At 40.3% G+C, this 20,140-nt stretch overlaps 1 protein-coding gene across 7 annotated transcripts in view; it reads right to left on the bottom strand.

Annotated features, from left to right (window-relative positions):
* NFXL1 (nuclear transcription factor, X-box binding like 1) overlaps positions 1 to 10,204 on the bottom strand; it is a 67,560-nt gene extending 57,356 nt beyond the window's left edge. Inside the window, exons 1-4 of one of the 7 annotated variants that reach the window (XR_010156320.1) lie at positions 10,018 to 10,160; positions 9,372 to 9,608; positions 6,252 to 6,422; positions 685 to 794 (exon numbers count right to left, since the gene is read on the bottom strand). Coding sequence is in view for 5 of the 7 variants with exons in the window: in XM_009447956.4 (XP_009446231.3) it covers positions 685 to 794; positions 6,252 to 6,422; positions 9,200 to 9,530 (612 nt within the window). In the remaining 2 variants the exon portion in view is untranslated. Of the gene's footprint in view, positions 1 to 684; positions 795 to 6,251; positions 6,423 to 9,199; positions 9,609 to 9,769 lie in introns of all 7 variants that reach the window. The other 6 variants (XR_010156319.1, XM_054683165.2, XM_001153013.6 and 3 more) reach the window with 6 other exon arrangements.
* Between the last annotated feature and the right edge of the window lie 9,936 nt (positions 10,205 to 20,140).

The raw sequence follows: 20,140 nt of genomic DNA, 5'->3' as shown, positions 1-20,140 counted from the left end.
TCTGATTCACTCTACATGACCAAACTATTTCATCTGACTTGATTTGCTTTCTCTAGGCAATGCTGCTATAATAGCAGTGAATTAATCTAAGGTCTAAATGTTGAGTCTTTCACATTCAGTAATCACTTCTTAATTGCTTCATTAATGCCCTTTTAAATTTACACATATATATCTTTATCACTAGGCCACATCTCCTCCAAGGACATGAGTTTTGTCTGAATCTCTCTCCCGACTGACCCTCACCACTTCCCAAAATGCCTTTAACACAGGATACGCTAACTAATTAAGCCATAAGTGTTACTGCCAAGTTCTACTTTCTTGAAGATAGGGACCGTATCTTTTTCCAAACCCAATAAAAGTAATAAAATATAGTACATTTAACATTTCACTTTTGTGGGAATCTCTAAAGTACAGATGCTAAAAATGTTCTATCAAATCAACATTTGCATTAAAACTGAAGACAACTAAGTTATATCAATAGTGCTAAAAATACTGGATACTCATTTAGTGGTAATTTTTTTTTAATTACAGATTTTAAAATGAAGATCAATTCATATACAAAATTCTCAAATGAAGCATTTTTAAACATAAGTAAACAAAAGAATAATAAATCGTTAAGTATTGTAAGTGCAAACTAAGGTATTTTGGGGAGATACATTAATATAAATAAGGAGGAAAACTTACTGCTTGGTTTCTCTTCACCGAAGCAATACAAATTAGGCATGTCATAGCCCCTGCTTGAAAAGCTTCATTTACATATTGTTTTGTTCGCTCTAATTCACGTGTATCTCCATCTGGAAATTTAAAGATTGAAAATCTCACCCTAAACAACATCTGAAAATAACACAAACTCACTAATAGCACCATATTATGTAAGAACTGTCTAGCAATATCAATTGCTCAAAATATAGCTGTAAAACAAGAAGTTTTTTTTTAAAAAGTAACCAATGAGCTGTCAAGAGGTAACGAAGTCTGTGTATTAAATCTTGTGTACTTGGTTCAAAATCAGTACCTCAGCTCTCTCTCTCAGTTATACTTGCTTTTTTGGCTGTTAGAATTCTCAACAAATTTGGCAGAGGCAGAGCCATAAGCAACAGCAGCAAGATGTAAAGTCTTAAGGAAAAGCAAAGTGTGAAAGGAAAAGCCTAAGCTAATTAGTAGAGCCACTGAGCATAAATATAAGCATAGATGTGAGTGAGTGGAGGGGGGGGCGGGTGGGTCTGTGTGTATGAATTTAGTAGGTGTATTCTTAATAAAAAGTTGTTGAATGAAAAGACCCTGAGGTTTTTACAGTACAATAGCCACATCTCATGAAATCATGTTCACTATTTCTGCTTAAGAAGGTAGCATAAGCTTTTTAGAAAAAACAGTACCTGACATTATTTTCTTTGAGTAATTATTGAGTGCTTATTTGCTAGACACCGTACTATTAGTACTTCAATAGGATTAAATGAGCTATTATCTTCATTTTACAGATGAGAAAACTGAGGCACAAAAGAATTAACTTCAGTTTGCCTACAAAGTGAACCCTCTTAACCTCTATGCTGCACTGCAGTGAGCAGTTACTGCAGGAAGGTCCAACAAATAACAAGCAACAGCAAAATGAAAAACAGAATGAGTCCCCTAAAGCACAAATGACACCAAAAGGACAATAATCTGAGTCACTTTAGTATGAGAGAAATAAGCCTACATGCCTTTAAAACAATAAAGATTGTTCAATAGTGGTTAACTGAGTCTTCAAAAAAAGTAGATTAAAACATAAACTACCATAAGTACAGAACTTACCATGGCAATAACGTGGTTCAAGCCAAAATTTAAGTTGCCAAAAAGAAAAATTAAATAAATAGGACATGTGGCTAATTCTTTACTTTCTAAAATCATCTGAGTAAACACGGCACTTACAAAAGCTTGCCCTACCATAAAATAAATATGATTTAGAACATTAAGCAAAATAAACGCAAACATACTCTCAAAACTATAAATTATTATAAAATTATTAAAGACAGTTGCTTTATTTTAAACAAACATTGAAGTTTTTTAAAAAATCCTTAAAAGCAGAATAGTATGGGGCGCCTATTTTGCTTTTCAACAAAGCTGGCATTAACAGATACAAAACATTTTAAATTTCATCTAATTTAACAGCTAACTCAAAAAACAGAATTTAAGAAGAAGATAGAACAGGCTTTTACAAAATAAAAACCAACCTTATATTTTAAAAATTTATGTAAGATTTCTTTGAAACATGTATTAAAGTTTGGCTGCATCAATAAAATGTACTGCCCAGCACATCACAGCGGATAGCATGGCATTTGAAGTCATGCATTTTAAAAAGATGACTCTGGCAACTAAAGAAAAATGAGTATGTGGAGGCCAAGACTGAAAGCTGGAAGTACCAGTTAAGAGACAGTCACAGCAGATTAAGCAAAAAATGACTTTGAGCAAGTTACCTAATGTGTCTCAGTTTTGTCATCTGTAAAATGACTAGTAACAGTTATCTACCTCACAATTATCATATGGATTTAATCCACATGTTAAGCAGCTGTAAAGGCTTGAAGTAGGCAATGACAGTACACAGGCAGAGTAAGGGTAGATTTAAGAAATTTAGGAAGTAAAACTTAGGAGGACTTGGTGACAATGAGATTGTGTCAGTTTTAAAAGCTGATGTTCATGTCAAGATTCAGAAGGAAAGAGTGCTGTGTCTGCTGAGCTAACATGGGCAGAGGGAGAATTGCAGTAAATGACATGCATACGCCATCTCTGCTCCCAGATGTCTGGCTTGGGAGGGTGACTGAGAAAACTGTAGTGCTATTAAGATTAAGAAAACAAAAGAATAAATAAGTTCTCTTTCAACAGCAGTTTGATGGGTCCATGTGCCAGCAAGATAAGAGATACTCATCAGGAAGTTGGCCATGCAAGTTTGAAATTTGAGAGAAGAATCACAAAAATGCAAAGGCTGTGCTCAAATAAAAATGAACTCCTTTGGTAAAGTCCTGGTCTTCAATTCACTAATGTTAAGGTGGGAACCATCCCATTACTCTGGAATGTATGTTCTTAAATCAAGTGATCAGATTTTCTTACATTGGTAGAGGCAAAGGAATGGGAATCAAATACTAATGGATTTTATACAAAACACAGCATAAAAAAATTACCATAACACTTTTAAGATTAAAACCAGATTAAAAATTAATAAAACTTACAAATGACAAATGTTTTCTACATACTAGACTGAAAGACATTATTGCATTTTCTATTTTAAAATAAAATGACTCTATCTAGAATGGTTTAAGTGAGTTCCTCTCAAAGCAGAAAACTTCTTAAGATTATTTTCTGTAAGGTCCTTCAGAAACAAGAAACCCTCTAACCTTAGAGTTACTTTTTATCAATTCTTACCTTGCCGACCTAGACTTCCCAGCCAAACTTCCTAATCTTAATTCCTTAGCAGATATGGTAAATTCCTTAGAAACCTACTTGATGATGTACAACTATCTTCATGATCCTATCAATATACTCAGGCAACTATCTAATCACCAAGGTTATGTGTTGGGAAGGGAAAGGTGAAATACATCGATCCTTCTGTCTGAAGACTTGATTAACTCTCAGCCAGGCACAGTGGCTCACGCCTGCCACTTTGGGAAGCTGAGGTGGGAGAATTCTCTGTAGCCAGGAATTCAAGACCAGCCTTGACAACACAGGAAAACACTGTCTCTACAAAAAAATTCTAAAAAAATTAACCAGGCATGGTGGTGTGTGCTTGCAGTACCAGCTACTTGGGAGGCTAAAGCAGGAGGGTCACTTGAGCTCAGTAGTTCAAGATTGTAGGGAGCTATGATCACATCCCTGCACTCCAGCCTGGGCAATAGAAGAAGACTGTCACCAAAAATAAAAACTGTCTTTATTTGCCTTTATGCTAACTAATGCTCAAACTCTGCTATGCTTCTGATTCTGTCGTACTAACAGGCCTGAATCCTGGCATCACTGGCCTTATACTTCTCATGAAAGCACAAGATAATAACTAAGGAACACATTAGTATAGTGTAGATGGAGAGAGCTTAGGATGTGGGGCCTTATGATCAAGGGAAGACATGACTGAAGAAACAAATTTTTGGCTGGGCGCAATGGCTCACACCTGTAATCCCAGCACTTTGGGAGGCCGAGGCGGGCGGATCACGAGGTCAGGAGATCAAGACCATCCTGGCTAACACAGTAAAACCCCGTCTCTACTAAAAATACAAAAAATTACCCGGGCATGGTGGCGGGCGCCTGTAGTCCCAGCTACTCGGGAGGCTGAGGCAGGAGATTGGCATGAACCCGGGAGGTGGAGCTTGCAGTGAGCTGAGATTGCGCCACTGCACTCCAGCCTGGGCGACAGAGTGAGACTCCGTCTCAAAAAAAAAAAAAAGAAACAAATTTTTTAAAAGAAAGCAGCAGTTACGATAGAAAATCTCTAATAATCAAGCCACAAAATACATTAAACATTCCAGCAAACAGATATACAGCACAGACTACACAACAGGCACTACTGTAAGCACTACAGTACTTACACATACTGATTCATTTCATCCTAACAACTCTACAGTATTTAGTATCATTATACCCATTTTACAAAAGAAACTGAGCCCCTAAGATGCTAAGCAACATGTCAAACATCCTACAGCCAAGTAACAAAGCCAAGAATCAAACCGTAGCAATCTGATTCAAGTGTCAATGTTCTTAACTGCTGTACAATGCTGCTTTTTCCCCATAAACAGGTACAAAAGTAACCGTCTAATCTCCTCAGAATTTTCCTGCTTTTACAGAGAAAATGAAATCAGCCCAGTAATGGCTCTAAAGCTAAGTCAACTAGGTTTAAACCCAGCTCTGCCAATTACTAATTGTCTAACTCTAGGAAAGTCACCTCTCCTCTGTAGAATTGTTTCCCAAAATATTTGTAAGGTTTTTCCTGGTTTTAACAGTTTTCCTAAAGTAAGAAAAAGAACCAAGCAAGGGTATAAATATATATTACTAATAAAAGGTATATAAACAATATGACATATCTACAAATATATTAATAAATGTTGACATTACATGCAAAAATATTTCTTTCTTTCTTTCTTTTTTTTTAATTGAGACGGAGTCTTGCTCTGTCTCCCAGGCTGGAGTGCAGTGGCGCAATCTCAGCTCACCGCAACCTTCACCTCCCAAGTTCAAGCAATTCTCCTGCCTCAGCCTCCTGAGTAGCTGGGATTACAGGTGTGTGCCACCATGCCCAGCTAATTTTTTTGTATTTTTAGTAGAGACGGGGTTTCACCATGTTGGCCAGGCTGGTCTCAAACTCCTGACCTTAAGTGATCCCCCGGCCTCAGCCTCCCAAAGTGCTGGGGTTATAGGCGTGAGCCACTATGCCTGGCCTACATACAAGAATATTTCTAATAATAATTTTAAAGTATGAAAGGCAGAAAGTTTAATAATATTTACATTTAAAATAATCTATTTTTACACTTAATACTAAAGTGGTACACAGCAACATCACTTTGGCCCTCTCTCACATAAACAAACGTGGCTTTAAGAGCAATCAGATATAAACCACAGATAACATGAATGTACATGTCAAACCTGAGGAAATTTAGGTTTTTTAAAAAAAGTATGGCTAGGTGCAGTGCACATGCCTGTAGTCTCAGCTACTTGGGAAGCTGAGACAGGAGGATCACTTAAGCCCAGGAGTTGAAGACTGCAGTGAATTACGCACCACTACGTACCACTGCGCTCCAGCCTGGGCAACAGAACAAGACCCCAACTCTAAAAATAAATACATGAAAATCAGATGTTGTAAATAAGATATAAAATAAGGAAATAAAGAATTAAAAAGACTTCAAGACGCATTTAACATGATGAAAAAAAAATGAATAGATTGAAAGGAGTACACAAAGTACTCTAGTTCAATCAAATCATCACAACCAGAAAAAACTTGCCCCAGTCCACCGCTCAGGAGCTTTAGCAGCCCCATCCAAGCATTCTACTGAAATGCCAATTAAATACACACAAAGGCCTCCTAAGGCTATAAAAGAGCCACTGCCATTCTATTTGCTTTATAGAAAAATTAGTGTTACACAATATATAACTCAAATACCAAAGTGTACAAAAATTCAACTCTATAACATACAGTGCTCATCTTAAGATATAAAATCTATTCCATATAGAACAAAGGCATTACCAAAAAAATGTCAGGAATACAGTTTCATTGACGTCAAAAGTCAAATTTAAAAGATCAGTACCTGTCTGAGTAGTGTATGTTATAAACGTATTTGCAACTATTTTTCCCTGTTTTCCTTCAAAATCTTCATCTCCTTCTTCAGATGAAGAGCTAAACTGTTCTTCAACAAGTTTTCTGGCTGCAGCTTGGTTAGCTTTCTTGATTTCTTCAAATTTTTTCTGAGACATTAGCTCTGTTTAAAAGAAAAAAGTTTCATTTCTGCAAAACAATCTCTCAAAAAGAAAAGCATAATGTGCTAATATATCATTTTACAACATACATTTGAAAGTCACCTTTGGAGCATTCTATCTTCCTGTAATCCACGAGAAAAGTATTTTCAAATTCCTTGACACACAACTAAAGAGAATACCACAACAAAAACTTTCACTTTTCTAAGTATCCTGCTAAAATGCAGCAAATTTTTATGATAACGGTGATTAACAAATCAAGAAAAAAAATACGAAAATACAATAAAACTATCAAAATACTGGTGATCAACTTCAAAATAAGGACTAACAAAAATTAAGATGTTTTAAAGTACGTTGTGCACAGTAATTTTTAAGAAGTGAGGGAACATGTCCACAGTGAGCACATAAAGAATCAGGGAAGGTAGGTATTTCAAACTACCGTCTTCTGAACAACAGGTAGGATAGGACACGACGGCCCAGCCCAGTCCAGTCCAGCCCTACCAAAGAGTTTGTACCAACAGTACTCACTATGCACCCACTATATTTATAATCGGCTTCTTAGGTCAAGAACTTTTTGCCTTTATTATGGACTTCTTGTGGTCACACAAAAAAACATATTTTACATTAATCCACACAAAGTATTAACATGGAAAACATGTTTCTTCCAACTTCATTCCAAAAAGAATGTTAATTTTGGATTCGTTCTTCCACTATTCAGCACTACCTGTACTTCTCATTTTGTTACTTGATTAATCATGCAAAACAAAATTAGATTACTTCACTGCACATACTCCCAAAGAAACTTCAAACTTCTTGAGAGCAAGGACCACAGGGATTTTCTTCAAGCACTAAGTGTTAATAAGCTCTTACGGACAGCAAACATAGTTTAAGAAACGAGCCACAAACCTGCAGAACTGATCTGAGTTCATGAATTCCCATCTTGAGAGGATTTTAAATTTACTGATTGACTATTTTAAAATTAACACTATACTTAAAACTGATAAGCCACTACCAAGATAAGCTCTCTTATCTTGGGTGGTATATTCGTACTTGATTATGTTCCCTCATGAAACATTTTCCTTTTCTTATTGCAGCCAGTTTGGTTAGGGGTTATTAACAAAACAAATTGAGTATTTCAAGTAAACCTCGACGAAAATGTGTATCATGCTTACCTAGCAAGCTTTGAGTACTGGGAAAAAAGAACTGGCTATGAGATATATAACTCAAAACTTGTCACAAAAGAGATGATAAATGTCATTAATATATGGGAAATTAGCACTTAAAAGATACATAAGAAAACAGGCTGAACTGGACAGAGATAATGAGAACATTCATAACCTGATAAATGTATTCACCTAACATCATCTCAAAATAAAGAGAAGCTGACAAGACAACCTTCTCACGTATTATTTCTTACAGCCAAATCTCAACTGTCCAGGTAGAGAATGCTTGTTTTCTTTTGCTTTTCTTTCTTTTTTTTTTGAGATGGAGTCTTGCTCTGTCGCCCAGGCTGGAGTGCAGTGGGGCAATCTCGGCTACTGCAAGCTCCGCCTCCCGGGCTCACGCCATTCTCCTTGCTCAGCCTCCCGAGTAGCTGGGACTACAGGCGCCCGCCACCCCGCCCGGCTAATTTTTTGTATTTTTAGTAGAGACGGGGTTTCACCCTGTTAGCCAGGATGGTCTCCATCTCCTGACCTCATGATCTGCCCGCCTCGGCCTCCCAAAGTGCTGGGATTACAGGCTTGAGCCACGGCGCCGGGACAGAATGCTTGTTTTCCTTCTACCCACGAGATGGAGACCATCCTGGCTAACACGGTGAAACCCCGTCTCTACTAAAAAAAAAAAAACCAAAAAACAAAAAACAAAACATTAGCCAGGCGTGGTGGCAGGCGCCTGTAGTCCCAGCTACTCGGCCTGAACCCAGGAGGCGGAGCTTGCGGTGAGCCGAGATTGCGCCACTGCACTCCAGCCTGGGCGACCAGCGAGACTCTGTCTCAAAAAAAAAAAAAAAAAAAAAAAGTTTACCAAACCTGTTCACACGTCTCCATATTGTATACCTTATCATCACCGCCATTAACTGCATGCTAAGAGAATACCACCTACCTTTCAAATTAGCCTAGGAGAAAAATCATTCAAGATACTCAATTCTGCTCCACAACCCCCCAAAAAATGTATAATCGAAATGCATTCCAAACACAAAAATAAAATGATTTCAGGGATTATTCCCTCGGCCCCATGCACAATTGTGTGTAAGTGCTCCCTGGCTCCACGAAAACATGGTCTTGGATGAAAAGTATTGATATATCGGAGGCAACACCAGATATGTCCACAGAAGGACATGGAATTTGTAAATAGGAACTACAGTCAAGGAAGGTATCAAAAGCTCAAGTGCTTACAAGGAATAAGACAAGTCAAGAAACAAAGGCAAAGGTAAAGATGACAAATGACACCTGGCTCCAGAAATGAGAGAGAATGTGAGATGGAATGCCCAAGTCCAATCTAAATGGGATTTCTGTGACTCAGCCGAGCTGACTGTTGCCATGCACAAAGATAACTAAAGCCACAAGGTTGTTAACCAGATTTTTAAAAACGACAAACAAACGCTGACAATCAATCCACATTTAAAACTCTGTGTTAACCAAACAACATTTTAGACCAAATCAGAACACCGCGCCACAATTTACAACTGATGGTCTGGAGATTCAAGTAGGCAAGAGTGGAGGGAAGTAACAAAGGTAATACCACCTAAAATTAAGATGAAAGAGGTGCGATGGAAATCTACCTAGAGTGCCGAAAAGAGCAGCCACCCGAAAGGCTGGAGAAGTGGGCCCGATAACAAACTCCCGAAGGAGGGGAAAAGCAGTGAAATAAAGAAGGCGAGGGCGGAGGCGGTCCTGACTAGTAACTGCCTTAGGAGGCATCCAGGTGAGCACGCGGGCGGGAGCCATTCTCACCGCTGGCTGCGGTAGTCTGCAGGGCTTGGGATCCCGCGGGGCTGTGCCTGCTCCCTGCAGCCGCCGTGGTCGCGACTCCTCCGGGACTGGTGCCAGAAGGAACCGCGCCCACCGACCCCTTCTCTCGCCCTCCTCCGGCGCCGCGGAGATGGACTCCATTTCCTGAGGGGGCGGCAGTGGCCCGTCCCCGGGATCGGCCTCGGCCACCGGCCACCTGGCGCCGGGAAGCTTCCATCCCTGCAAAGGAGAAAAAAAAAAAAAAAAGAGTGGAAGGAGGTGAGCGCGGCGAGGACCGAGGCGAAGGAGGGTCAGTGCGGAAACTCGGTGTGAGGGGCCGAGTGAGGAAGGTTCCTGCAGGGCGGGGACCCGGTTTTAGGAGGTCGCGGCCCTGCCTTTACCGGAGGGCGAGTCCCCGCCAAGCCCGGGCTTTGGAGATGTACCGAAGAGGGGAGGGAGGACTAGGTACAGAAATAAACCGCGGAGCAAGAAGCACACAGTGCCGAAGACAGAAAGCCGGAGGAGAAGTCGAAACCGCCTCCTCAGCCTCTGGGGGAGCGTGGTAGGGGAAGAGTCACAGACTGACCCTACGTCTCCCGCCGGGAACCAACTGCAGTGGTACACCCCACGGAAAGCTACGTCTCCTTACCGACGGCGCACGCCCCAACAGACTACAACTCCCAGAAGCCCCCGCCCGCGTTCCGGCGACAGCGTGGCAGCACTGGCCGCTTCCTTATCCGGTAAAGTGCGGGGGCTGGGTGGGAGGGGAACCCCAAGCGCCTGCGCTGGCCTGGACAGGCCTTTGGGAACTACAACTCCCGGCGTGCTCTGGGGCTAGGGAGGGGTCGAAGGTCATAGGGGCGCGTGGTGGTGGAGGCGGGCGGGTCCGGAGGGTTTCGTGACCCCACAATTTGCTTCTGCTTCTGCAAGACTGCCCTAAACTCACCTGGGTATGAGGATTCCATGGCTCTGTCCCTAATTGGCTCTCTGCCATCTTTTATTAGCCTTGCCTTTGAGCTTGCGGATGACAGGAGTTGTCAATGTAAAATAATCAAAAGCGCGAAGTTTGAGGATAGCCTACCTAGAAACACCGACTCCAAGGAAGGAGTCAGCCTTCCGAAGTAGAGATTTAAGATATCATTTATATAGGCGGAAACTGAGAGGTTTTTTAGCAGGATTACAGCATTTTCTCATACAAGGTTAGAGAATAGTTACAACAATTTGATTATAGACAGTGTCTCTTTTTGGGAAGTGTACATTTAACATTTTTCATAAAGGATTTTCTGTCATCTGGTCTAAGCAAACCGGGGCAACAAAGCAGAAGTTAATCTATAAGGATCATTAAGAAGGCAGGAAGTTTTTGTCCGTAACTTCATTTAATTCTCTCTAGCCATTGTATAGAACAAGAAAAATAAGAAAGCAAGTTAATCTATAATCTGAGAAACAGAAGTTGTAACCATGTGTAACTCAGATGACAGTCACATCTCTCTCCAGGCTTAGTGAGTTTTAGGCTCCAACAACCTTTAAACTATTTATTTTCATAGGGAAGTCTCACTAACAGGAAAGGCACTTACATTGAAAACGCTTTGAGGTTGGCCACTGTGAAGGAGGGAAATTTGGGGGAGAGTTGCAGGAAAGTGGCTTGAGTAGTAAAAGTACCCTTCTAAAATGCTAGAGCAATGTAGAAAATAAATCTAAAGCCTGTTATTGTCATAGTCCTTTGTAGTGTGCAATGAGCTTTCCCTGGAACATGCTAATTTTTACCTTCACAGCATCTGCCTAAAGTAGATTTTGTTAAGGAAAATAGTTGAGGGCCAGGACCTAAATCTTATGATTTTGCTGAGTTTTCCAATAAGATACATGTGCATATATACAGACAGGTAGATTGCAAAAATTCATTCTGGGGTCTGTCTGGGATTGAGAAACATATTGATGGCTTATTGTACAGTCCTTCAACTTAGTTAATTCTTCTATTTTAATCATAAATTTCTATTATAATATTTAGATAGCATTTATTAGATGTCAGGCACTGTTTAAAGTGTTTTACATTACGTATTAACTAATTTGGTACTCACATTAACCGTGTTTATTATCCCCGTTTTACAACTGTGAACACTGAGGCACAGAGAGATTAAGCAATTTGCCCTTGATCATACAGCTAGGAAGTAGTGAAGCCAACATTCAATCCTAAGTAGTCTAGTATTAGAAACCATGCTTTTAATGTCTTAAACATAGATATTGCAGAATTGCCTGTACATTAACCAAACTCAAAAATGACATCCCATGGCCAGGCATGGTGGCTCACGCCTGTAATCCTAGCACTTTGGGACACCAAGGCGGGTGGATCACCTTAGGTCAGGAGTTTGAGGCAAGCCTGGCCAACATGGCGAAACCCTGTCTCTATTAAACATACAAAAATTAGCCGGGCATGGTGGTGGGTGCCTATAATCACAGCTACTAGGGAGGCTGAGGCAGGAGAATTGTTTGAACCCAGGGGGCGGAGGTTGTAATAAGCCAAGATCGCGCCACTTCACTCCAGCCTGGGCAAAAGAGCAAAACTCCGTCTCAGAAAAATGAAAAGAAGAAAAGAAATAACATCTCTGAGAATGATATAACTTCATTGGCTAGAAACTAAGAGGTGCACAGCAAGTCTCTTAATGCTGCACTTGTATAAGAACTGTAAGTTTAAAGCTGCAACCAGCTTTCAAAGTTTGAAAACCCTAAAGCGAGACTTTTCTTCAGTGGGGTTTTCACATACAGGAAAGGAGCTGTTATACTCTGAGAGAGAATATAGTAATTATCACTGAGTAATGTCCAAGAAGTATTGAGTGGCTACTAAAAAGAGAGATCCTTCTTAGAATTATGTTATATGCCAGAGAGCTGGACTAGCATATTATCTAAGTTTCCATGTCAAACTTTCTTGAGAAATTTTTTCTGTTTCCTCAAATATTCAATAGCTAATAACAGTGACCAGCAATCCTTGAGTGCTTTCTATGTGCCAGCATTCTTCTAGGTCCTTTTTTCTTTTACTCATCTAATCTTCACAACAACCGTGAAGTAGGTATTGTTATCGTCAAAACAATTTTTTTTATTATACTTTAAGTTCTAGGGTACGTGTGCACAATGTGCAAGTTTCTTACATAGGTATACATGTGCCATGTTGGTTGGCTGCACCCATCAACTTGTCATTTACATTAGGTATTTCTCCTAATGCTATCCCTCCACCAGCCCCCCACCCTGCAACAGGCCCTGGGGTGCGATGTTCCCCTCCATGTGTCCATGTGTTCTCAGTGTTCAACTCCCACTTATGAGTGAGAACATGTGGTGTTTGGTCTTCTGTCCTTGTGATATTTTGCTGAGAATGATGGTTTCCAGCTTCATCCATGTCCCTGCAAAGGACATGAACTCATCCTTTTTTATGGCTGCATAGTATTCCATGGTGTATTTATGGCACATTTTCTTTATCCAGTCTATTATCGATGGACATTTGGGTTGGTTCTAAGTCTTTGCTATTGTGAATAGCGCCTCAGTAAACATGCCTGTGCATGTGTCTTTATAGTAGCATGATTCATAATCCTTTGGGTATATACCCAGTAATGGGATTGCTGGGTCAGATGGTATTTCTAGTTCTAGATCCTTGAGGAATCGCCACACTGTCTTCCACGATGGTTGAAATCATTTACACTCCCAACAACAGTGTGAAAGCATTCCTATTTCTCCACATCGTCTCCAGCATCTGTTGTTTCCTGACTTTTTAATGATTGCCATTCTAACTGGCGTGAGATGGTATCTCATTGTGGTTTTGATTTGCATTTCTCTGATGACCAGTGATGATAAGCATTTTTTCATATGTCTGCTGGCTGCATAAATGTCTTCTTTTGAGAAGCGTCTATCCATATATTTTGCCCACTTTTTGATGGGGTTGTATTTTCTTGTACTTTTGTTTAAGTTCTTTGTAGATTCTGGATATTAGCCCTTTGTCAGATGGATAGATTGCAAAAATTTTCGTCCATTGTGTAGGTTGCCTGTTCACTCCGATGATAGTTTATTTTGCTGTGCAGAAGCTCTTTAGTTTAATTAGATCCCATGTGTCTATTTTGGCCTTTGTTGCCATTGCTTTTGGTGTTTTAGTTATGAAGTCTTTGCCCGTGCCTGTGTCCTGAATTGCATTGTCTAGGTATTCTTTTAGGGTTTTTATGGTTTTAGGTCTTACATTTAAGTCTTTAATCCATCTTGAGTTAATCTTTGTGTAAGGTGTAAGGAAGGAATCCAGTTTCAATTTTCTATATATGGCTAGCCAGTTTTCCCAGCACCATTTATTAAATAGGGAATCCTTTCCCCATTGCTTGTTTTTGTCAGGTTTGTCAAAGATCAGATGGTTGTAGATGTGTGGTATTGTTTCTGAGGCCTCTGTTCTGTTCTATTGGTCTATCTCTCTGTTTTGGTACCAATGCCATGCTGTTTTGATTACTGTAGCCTTGTAGTATAGTTTGAAGTCTGGTAGCCTGATGCCTCCAGCTTTGTTCTTTTTGCTCAGGATTGTCTTGGCTATGTGGGCTCTTTTTTGGTTCCATATGAACTTTGAAGTAGTTTTTTCCAATTCTGTGAGGAAAGTCAGTGGTAGCTTGATGGGGATAGCATTGAATCTATAAATTACCTTAGGCCGTATGGCCATTTTCACGATATTGGTTCTTCCTATCCATGAGCATGGAAGGTTCTTCCATTTGTTTGCGTCCTCTTTTATTTCGCTGAGCAGTGGTTTGTAGTTGTCCTTGAAGAGGTCCTTCACATCCCTTGTAAGTTGTATTCCTAGGTATTTTATTCTCTTTGTAGTAATTGTGAATGGGAATTCACTCATGATTTGGCTCTCTGTTTGTCTGTTCTTGGTGTATAGGAATGCTTTTGATTTTTGCACATTGACTTTGTATCCTGAAGTTGCTTATCAGCTTAAGGAAATTTTGGGCTGAGACAATGGGGTTTTGTAAATATACAATCATGCCATCTGCAAACAGAGACAATTTGACTTCCTGTTTTCCTAATTGAATACCCACCTTTATTTCTTTCTCTTGCCTGATTGCCCTAGCCAGAACTTCCAATACTATATTGAACAGGAGTGGTGAGAGAGGGCATCCTTTTCTTGTGCCAGTTTTCAAAGGGAATGCTTCCAGTTTTTGCCCATTCAGTATGATATAGGCTGTGGGTTTGTCGTAAATAGCTCTTATTATTTTGATACGCGTTCCATCAATAACTAGTTCATTGAAAGCTTTTAGAATGAAAGACTGTAGAATTTTGTTGAAGGCCTTTTCTGCATCTATTGAGTTAATCATGTGGTTTTTGTCGTTGGTTCTATTTATGTGATGAAATATGTTTATTGATTTGCGTATGTTGAACCAGTCTTGCATTCCAGGGATGAAGCCAACTTGATCGTGGTGGATAAGCTTTTTGATGTGCTGCTGGACTCGGTTTGCCAGTATTTTATTGAGGATTTTCACATGGATGTTCATCAGGGATATTGGCCTAAAATTCTCTTTTTTTTGTTGTGTTTTTGCCAGGCTTTGGTATCAGGATGACACTGGCCTGATAAAATGAGTTAGGGAGGATTCCCTCTTTTTCTGTTTATTGAAATAGTTTCAGAAGGAATGGTACCAGCTCCTTTTTGTACCTTGGTAGAATTCAGCTGTGAATTCATCTGATCCTGGACATTTTTTGGTTGGTAGGCTATTAATTATTGCCTCAATTTCAGAACCTCTTATTGGTCTATTCAGAGATTCAACTTCCTCCTGGTTCAGGCTTGGGAGGGTGTATGTGTCCAGGAATTTATCCATTTCTTCTAGATTTTCTAGTTTATTTGCATAGAAGTGTTTATAGTATTCTGTGATGGTAGTTTGTATTTCTGTGGGATTAGTGGTGATATCCCCTTTATCATTTTTTATTGTGTCTACTTGATTCTTCTCTTTTTCTTCTTTATTAGTCTTGCTAGCAGTCTGTCTATTTTGTTGATGTTTTCAAAAAACCAGCTCCTGGATTCATTGATTTTTTGAAGGGTTTTTTTGTGTCTCTATCTCCTTCAGTTCTGCTCTGATCTTAGTTATTTGTCTTCTGCTGGCTTTTGAATGTGTTTGCTCTTGCTTCTCTAGTTCTTTTAATTGTGATGTTAGGGTGTCGATTTTAGATCTTTCCTGCTTTCTCTTGTGGGCATTTACTCCTATAAATTTCCCTCTACACACTGCTTTAAATGTGTCCCAGAGATTCTGGTATGTTGTGTCTTTGTTCTCATTGGTTTCAAAGAACATCTTTATTTCTGTCTTCATTTCGTTATTTACCCAGTAGTCATTCAGGAGCAGGTTGTTCAGTTTTCATGTAGTTGTGTGGTTTTGAGTGAATTTCTTAATCCTGAGTTCTAATTTGATTGCACTGTGGTCTGAGAGACAGTTTGTTGTGATTTCTGTTCTTTACAATTGCTGAGGGGTGTTTTACTTCCAATTATGTGGTCAATTTTAGAATAAGTGTGAGGTGGTGCTGAGACGAATGTATATTCTGTTGATTTGGGGTGGAGAGTTCTGTAGATGTCTATTAGGTCCACTTGGTCCAGAGCTGAGTTCAAGTCCTGGATATCCTTGTTAATTTTCTGTCTTGTTGATCTGTCTAATATTGACAGTGGAGTGTTAAAGTCTCCCATTATTATTGTGTGGGAGTCTAAGTCTCTTTGTAGGTCTCTAAGAACTTGCTTTATGAATCTGGGTGCTCCTGTATTGGGTGCATATATATTTAGGATAGTTAGCTCTTCTTGTTGAATTGATCCCTTTACCATCATGTAGTGGCGTTCTTTGTTTCTTTTGATCTTTGTTGGTTTAAAGTCTGTTTTATCAGAGACCAGGATTGCAACCTCTGCTTTTTTTTGCTTTCCATTTGCTTGTTAGATCTTCCTCCATCCCTTTATTTTGAGCCTATGTGTGTTTTTGCACATGAGATGGGTCTCCTGAATACCGCACCCCGATGGGTCTTGACTCTTTATCCAACTTGCCAGTCTGTGTCTTTTAATCGGGGCATTTAGTCCATTTACATTTAAGGTTAATATGGTTATGTGTGAATTTGATCCTGTCATTAAGATGTTAGCTGGTTATTTTGCCCATTAATGGATGCAGTTTCTTCATAGCATTGATGGTCTTTATAATTTGGCATGTTTTTGCAGTGGCTGGTACTGGTTGTTCCTTTCCACGTTTAGTGCTTCCTTCAGGAGCTGTTGTAAGGCAGGCCTGGTGGTGACAAAATCTCTCAGCATTTGCTTGTCTCTAAAGGATTTTATTTCTCCTTCACTGATGAAGCTTAGTTTGGCTGGATATGAAATTCTGCATTGAAAATTCTTTTGTTTAAGAATGTTGAATATTGGCCCCCACTCTCTTCTGGCTTGTAGGGTTTCTGCCAAGAGATCAACTGTTAGTCTGATGGGCTTCCCTTTGTGGGTAACCCGACCTTTCTCTCTGGCTGCCCTTAACATTTTTTCCTTCATTTCAACCTCAGTGCATCTGACAATTATGTGTCTTGGGGTTGCTCTTCTCGAGGAGTATCTTTGTAGTGTTCTCTGTATTTCCTGAATTTGAATGTTGGCCTGCCTTGCTAGGTTGGGGAAGTTCTCCTGGATAATATCCTGAAGAATGTTTTCTAACTTCTTTCCATTTTCCCCATCACCTTCAGGTATGCCAATTAAATGTAGATTTGGTCTTTTCAGATAGTCCCATATTTCTGGGAGGCTTTGTTTGTTTCATTTCACTCTTTTTTCTCTAATGTTGTCTTCTCACTTTATTTCATTAATTTGATCTTCAATCACTGATATCCTTTCTTCCGCTTGATCGAATTGACTCATGAAGCTTGTGTATGCTTCACGCAGTTCTCGTACTGTGGTTTTCAGCTCCATCAGGTCATTTAAGCTTTTCTCTACACTGGTTATGCTAGTTAGCCATTCCTCTAATCTTTTTTCAAGGTTTTTAGCTTCCTTGCGATGGGTTAGAACATGCTCCTTTAGCGCAGAGAAGTTTGTTATTACTGATCTTCTGAAGCCTACTTCTGTCAACTCGTCAAACTCATTCTCCATCCAGTTTTGTTTCCTTGCTGGCGAGGAGTTGTGTTCCTTTGGAGGAGAAGAGGCATTCTGGTTTTTGGAATTTTCAGCCTTTCTGCTCTGGTTTCTCCCCATCTTTGTGGTCTAATCTACCTTTGGTCTTCGATGTTGGTGACCTACGGATGGGGTTTTGGTGTGGATGTCCTTTTTGTTGATGTTGATGCTATTCCTTTCTGTTCGTTAGTTTCCCTTCTAACAGACAGGACCCTCAGCTGCAGGTCTATTGGAGTTTGCTGGAGGTCCACTCCAGACCCTGTTTGCCTGGGTTTCACCAGTGGAGGCTGCAGAACAGCAAATATTGCTCCCTGATCCTTCCTTTGGAAGCTTCATCCCAGAGGGGCACCTGCCTGAATGAGGTGTCTGTGGCCCCTACTGGGAGGTGTCTCTCAGTCAGGCTACATGGGGTCAGGGACCCACTTTAGGAGGCACTCTGTCCATTATCGGATCTCGAACGCCATGCTGGGAGAACCACTGCTCTCTTCAGAGCTATCAGGCAGTCATGTTTAAGTCTGCAGGAGCTATCTGCTGCCTTTTGTTCAGATATGCCCTGCCCCCAGAGGTGGAATCTCGGGAGGCAGTAGGCCTTGCTGTGCTGCGGTGGGCTCCACCCAGTTCGAGCTTCCCTGCCACTTTGTTTACACTGTAAGCATAGAACTGCCTACTCAAGCCTCAGCAATGGTGGATGCCCCTTCCCCCACCAAGCTCCAGCATCCCAGGTTGATCTCAGACTGCTGCACTAGTAGCGAGTGAGGCTCCGTGGGCATGGGACCCTTTGAGCCAGGCACAGGAGGGAATCTCCTGGTCTGCCGGTTGCGAAGACTGTGGGAAAAGCACAATATTTGGGCAGCAGTCTACCATTCCTACAGGTACAGTCACTCACGGCTTCCCTTGGCTAGGAAAGGGAAATCCCCCGACCCCTTGTGCTTCCCGGGTGAGATGATGCCCCGCCCTGCTTCAGCTGTACCCACTTTCCAACCAGTCCCAACGAGATGAACCAGGTACCTCACTTGGAAATGCAGAAATCACATTTCTGCAGAAATGCAGAAATCACATTTCTGCAGAAATGCAGAAATCACCTGCCTTCTGTGTTGATCTTGCTGGGAGCTGTAGAACAGAGCTGTTCCTATTCAGCAACTCCCCCATCAAAACAATTTCTTATTCAACATACTAGCAGAGCTAGGATTGCAAATGGGTAGTGTGACTCCTGGCCTATACTCTTAACCACCAGGCAAATGATGACTGTGTATATGCATTTAATGTTTACCTAGAAATTCCAGTTATTTTTAAAATACCTAAACAGGGAAAGGGCTCATATAATCAGGATTTTTCCCCTGCCATATTATACAATTAAAAATGATAATCACAATAATCACTTTGGAATCAGAAATAATCTTTTTTGCTCGCTGAGTGAGAAGACAAACATTTGTTGTATTATCATTGTAAATTTTTGCAGTGGAGAGCTAGTATATATCATAAAGTGGAAGCATATGTAAGTTGAGAACACATTTTCAAAAATTACCATTGCTTCTACAAGGAGAGCTACGAAACATTGCTGAAAGCCCTCATAGACAACATAAACAAATGGAAACACATTCCATGTTCATAGATTAGAATAATCAACTTGTGAAAAGGAACCTACTGCCCAAAGCAATCTACAGATTCAATGCAATTCCCATCAAACTACCAGCATCATTTTTTCTCAGAAGTAGAAAAAACAATCCTAAAATTCATGTGGAACCAAAAAGAGCCTGAACAGCCAAAGCAATCCTAAGGAAAAAGAACAAATCTGGAGACATCCTATTACTGGACTTCAAAGTATGCTACAAGGCTATAGATATCAAAACAACATGGTACTGGGAAAAAAAAAAAGTAGATGCATAGACCAATGGAACAGAATAGAGAATTCAGATATAAAGCCAAATACATACAGCCAACTGATCTACAACAAAGCATACAAAAACATAAATTGGGAAATGGACACCCTATTTAATAAATGATGCTGAGAAAACTGGAAAGCCGCATGTAGAAGAATGAAACTGGATCCCTATCTCTCATCCTATCCAAAAATCAACTCGAGATGGACCGAGGACTAAAATATAAGACCTGAAACTAAAAATTCTAGAAGACGATGTTGGAAAAACTCTTCTAGACATTGGCCTAGGGAAATAATTCATGACTAAGACCCCAAAAGCAAATGCAACAAAAACAAAGATAAGTAAATGGAACCTAATTTAAAAGTTTCTGCACAGCAAAAGAAATAATCAGCAAAGTAAACAGACAACCCACAGAAGGGGAGAAAATATTTGCAAGATGCATCCAACAAAGGACTAGTTTCCAGAATCTACAAGGAACTCAAACAAATCAGCAAGAAAAAGAGAACAAATAATCCCATTAAAAAGTTGGCAAAGACCGGGCCTGGTGGCTCACATCTGTAATCCCAGCACTTTGGGAGGCTGAGGTGGGCGAATCGCTTGAGCTCAGGAGTTCGAGACCAGCCTGGACAACATAGTAAGACCCCCCATCTCCACTAAAAATACAAAAATTAGCCAGGTATAGTGGTGCACACCTGTAGTCTCAGCTACAACTGAGAGACTGAGGCTTAAGCATCACTTGAAACCAGGAGGCAGAGGTTGCAGTGAGCCGAGATTGCGCC

This window comes from Pan troglodytes, chromosome 3, assembly GCF_028858775.2.
Source record: "Pan troglodytes isolate AG18354 chromosome 3, NHGRI_mPanTro3-v2.0_pri, whole genome shotgun sequence".
Classification (NCBI taxonomy): Eukaryota; Metazoa; Chordata; class Mammalia; order Primates; family Hominidae; genus Pan; species Pan troglodytes.
Note: the sequence above shows the minus strand (reverse complement) of the source record. Positions and strands in the feature narration are given on the sequence as shown.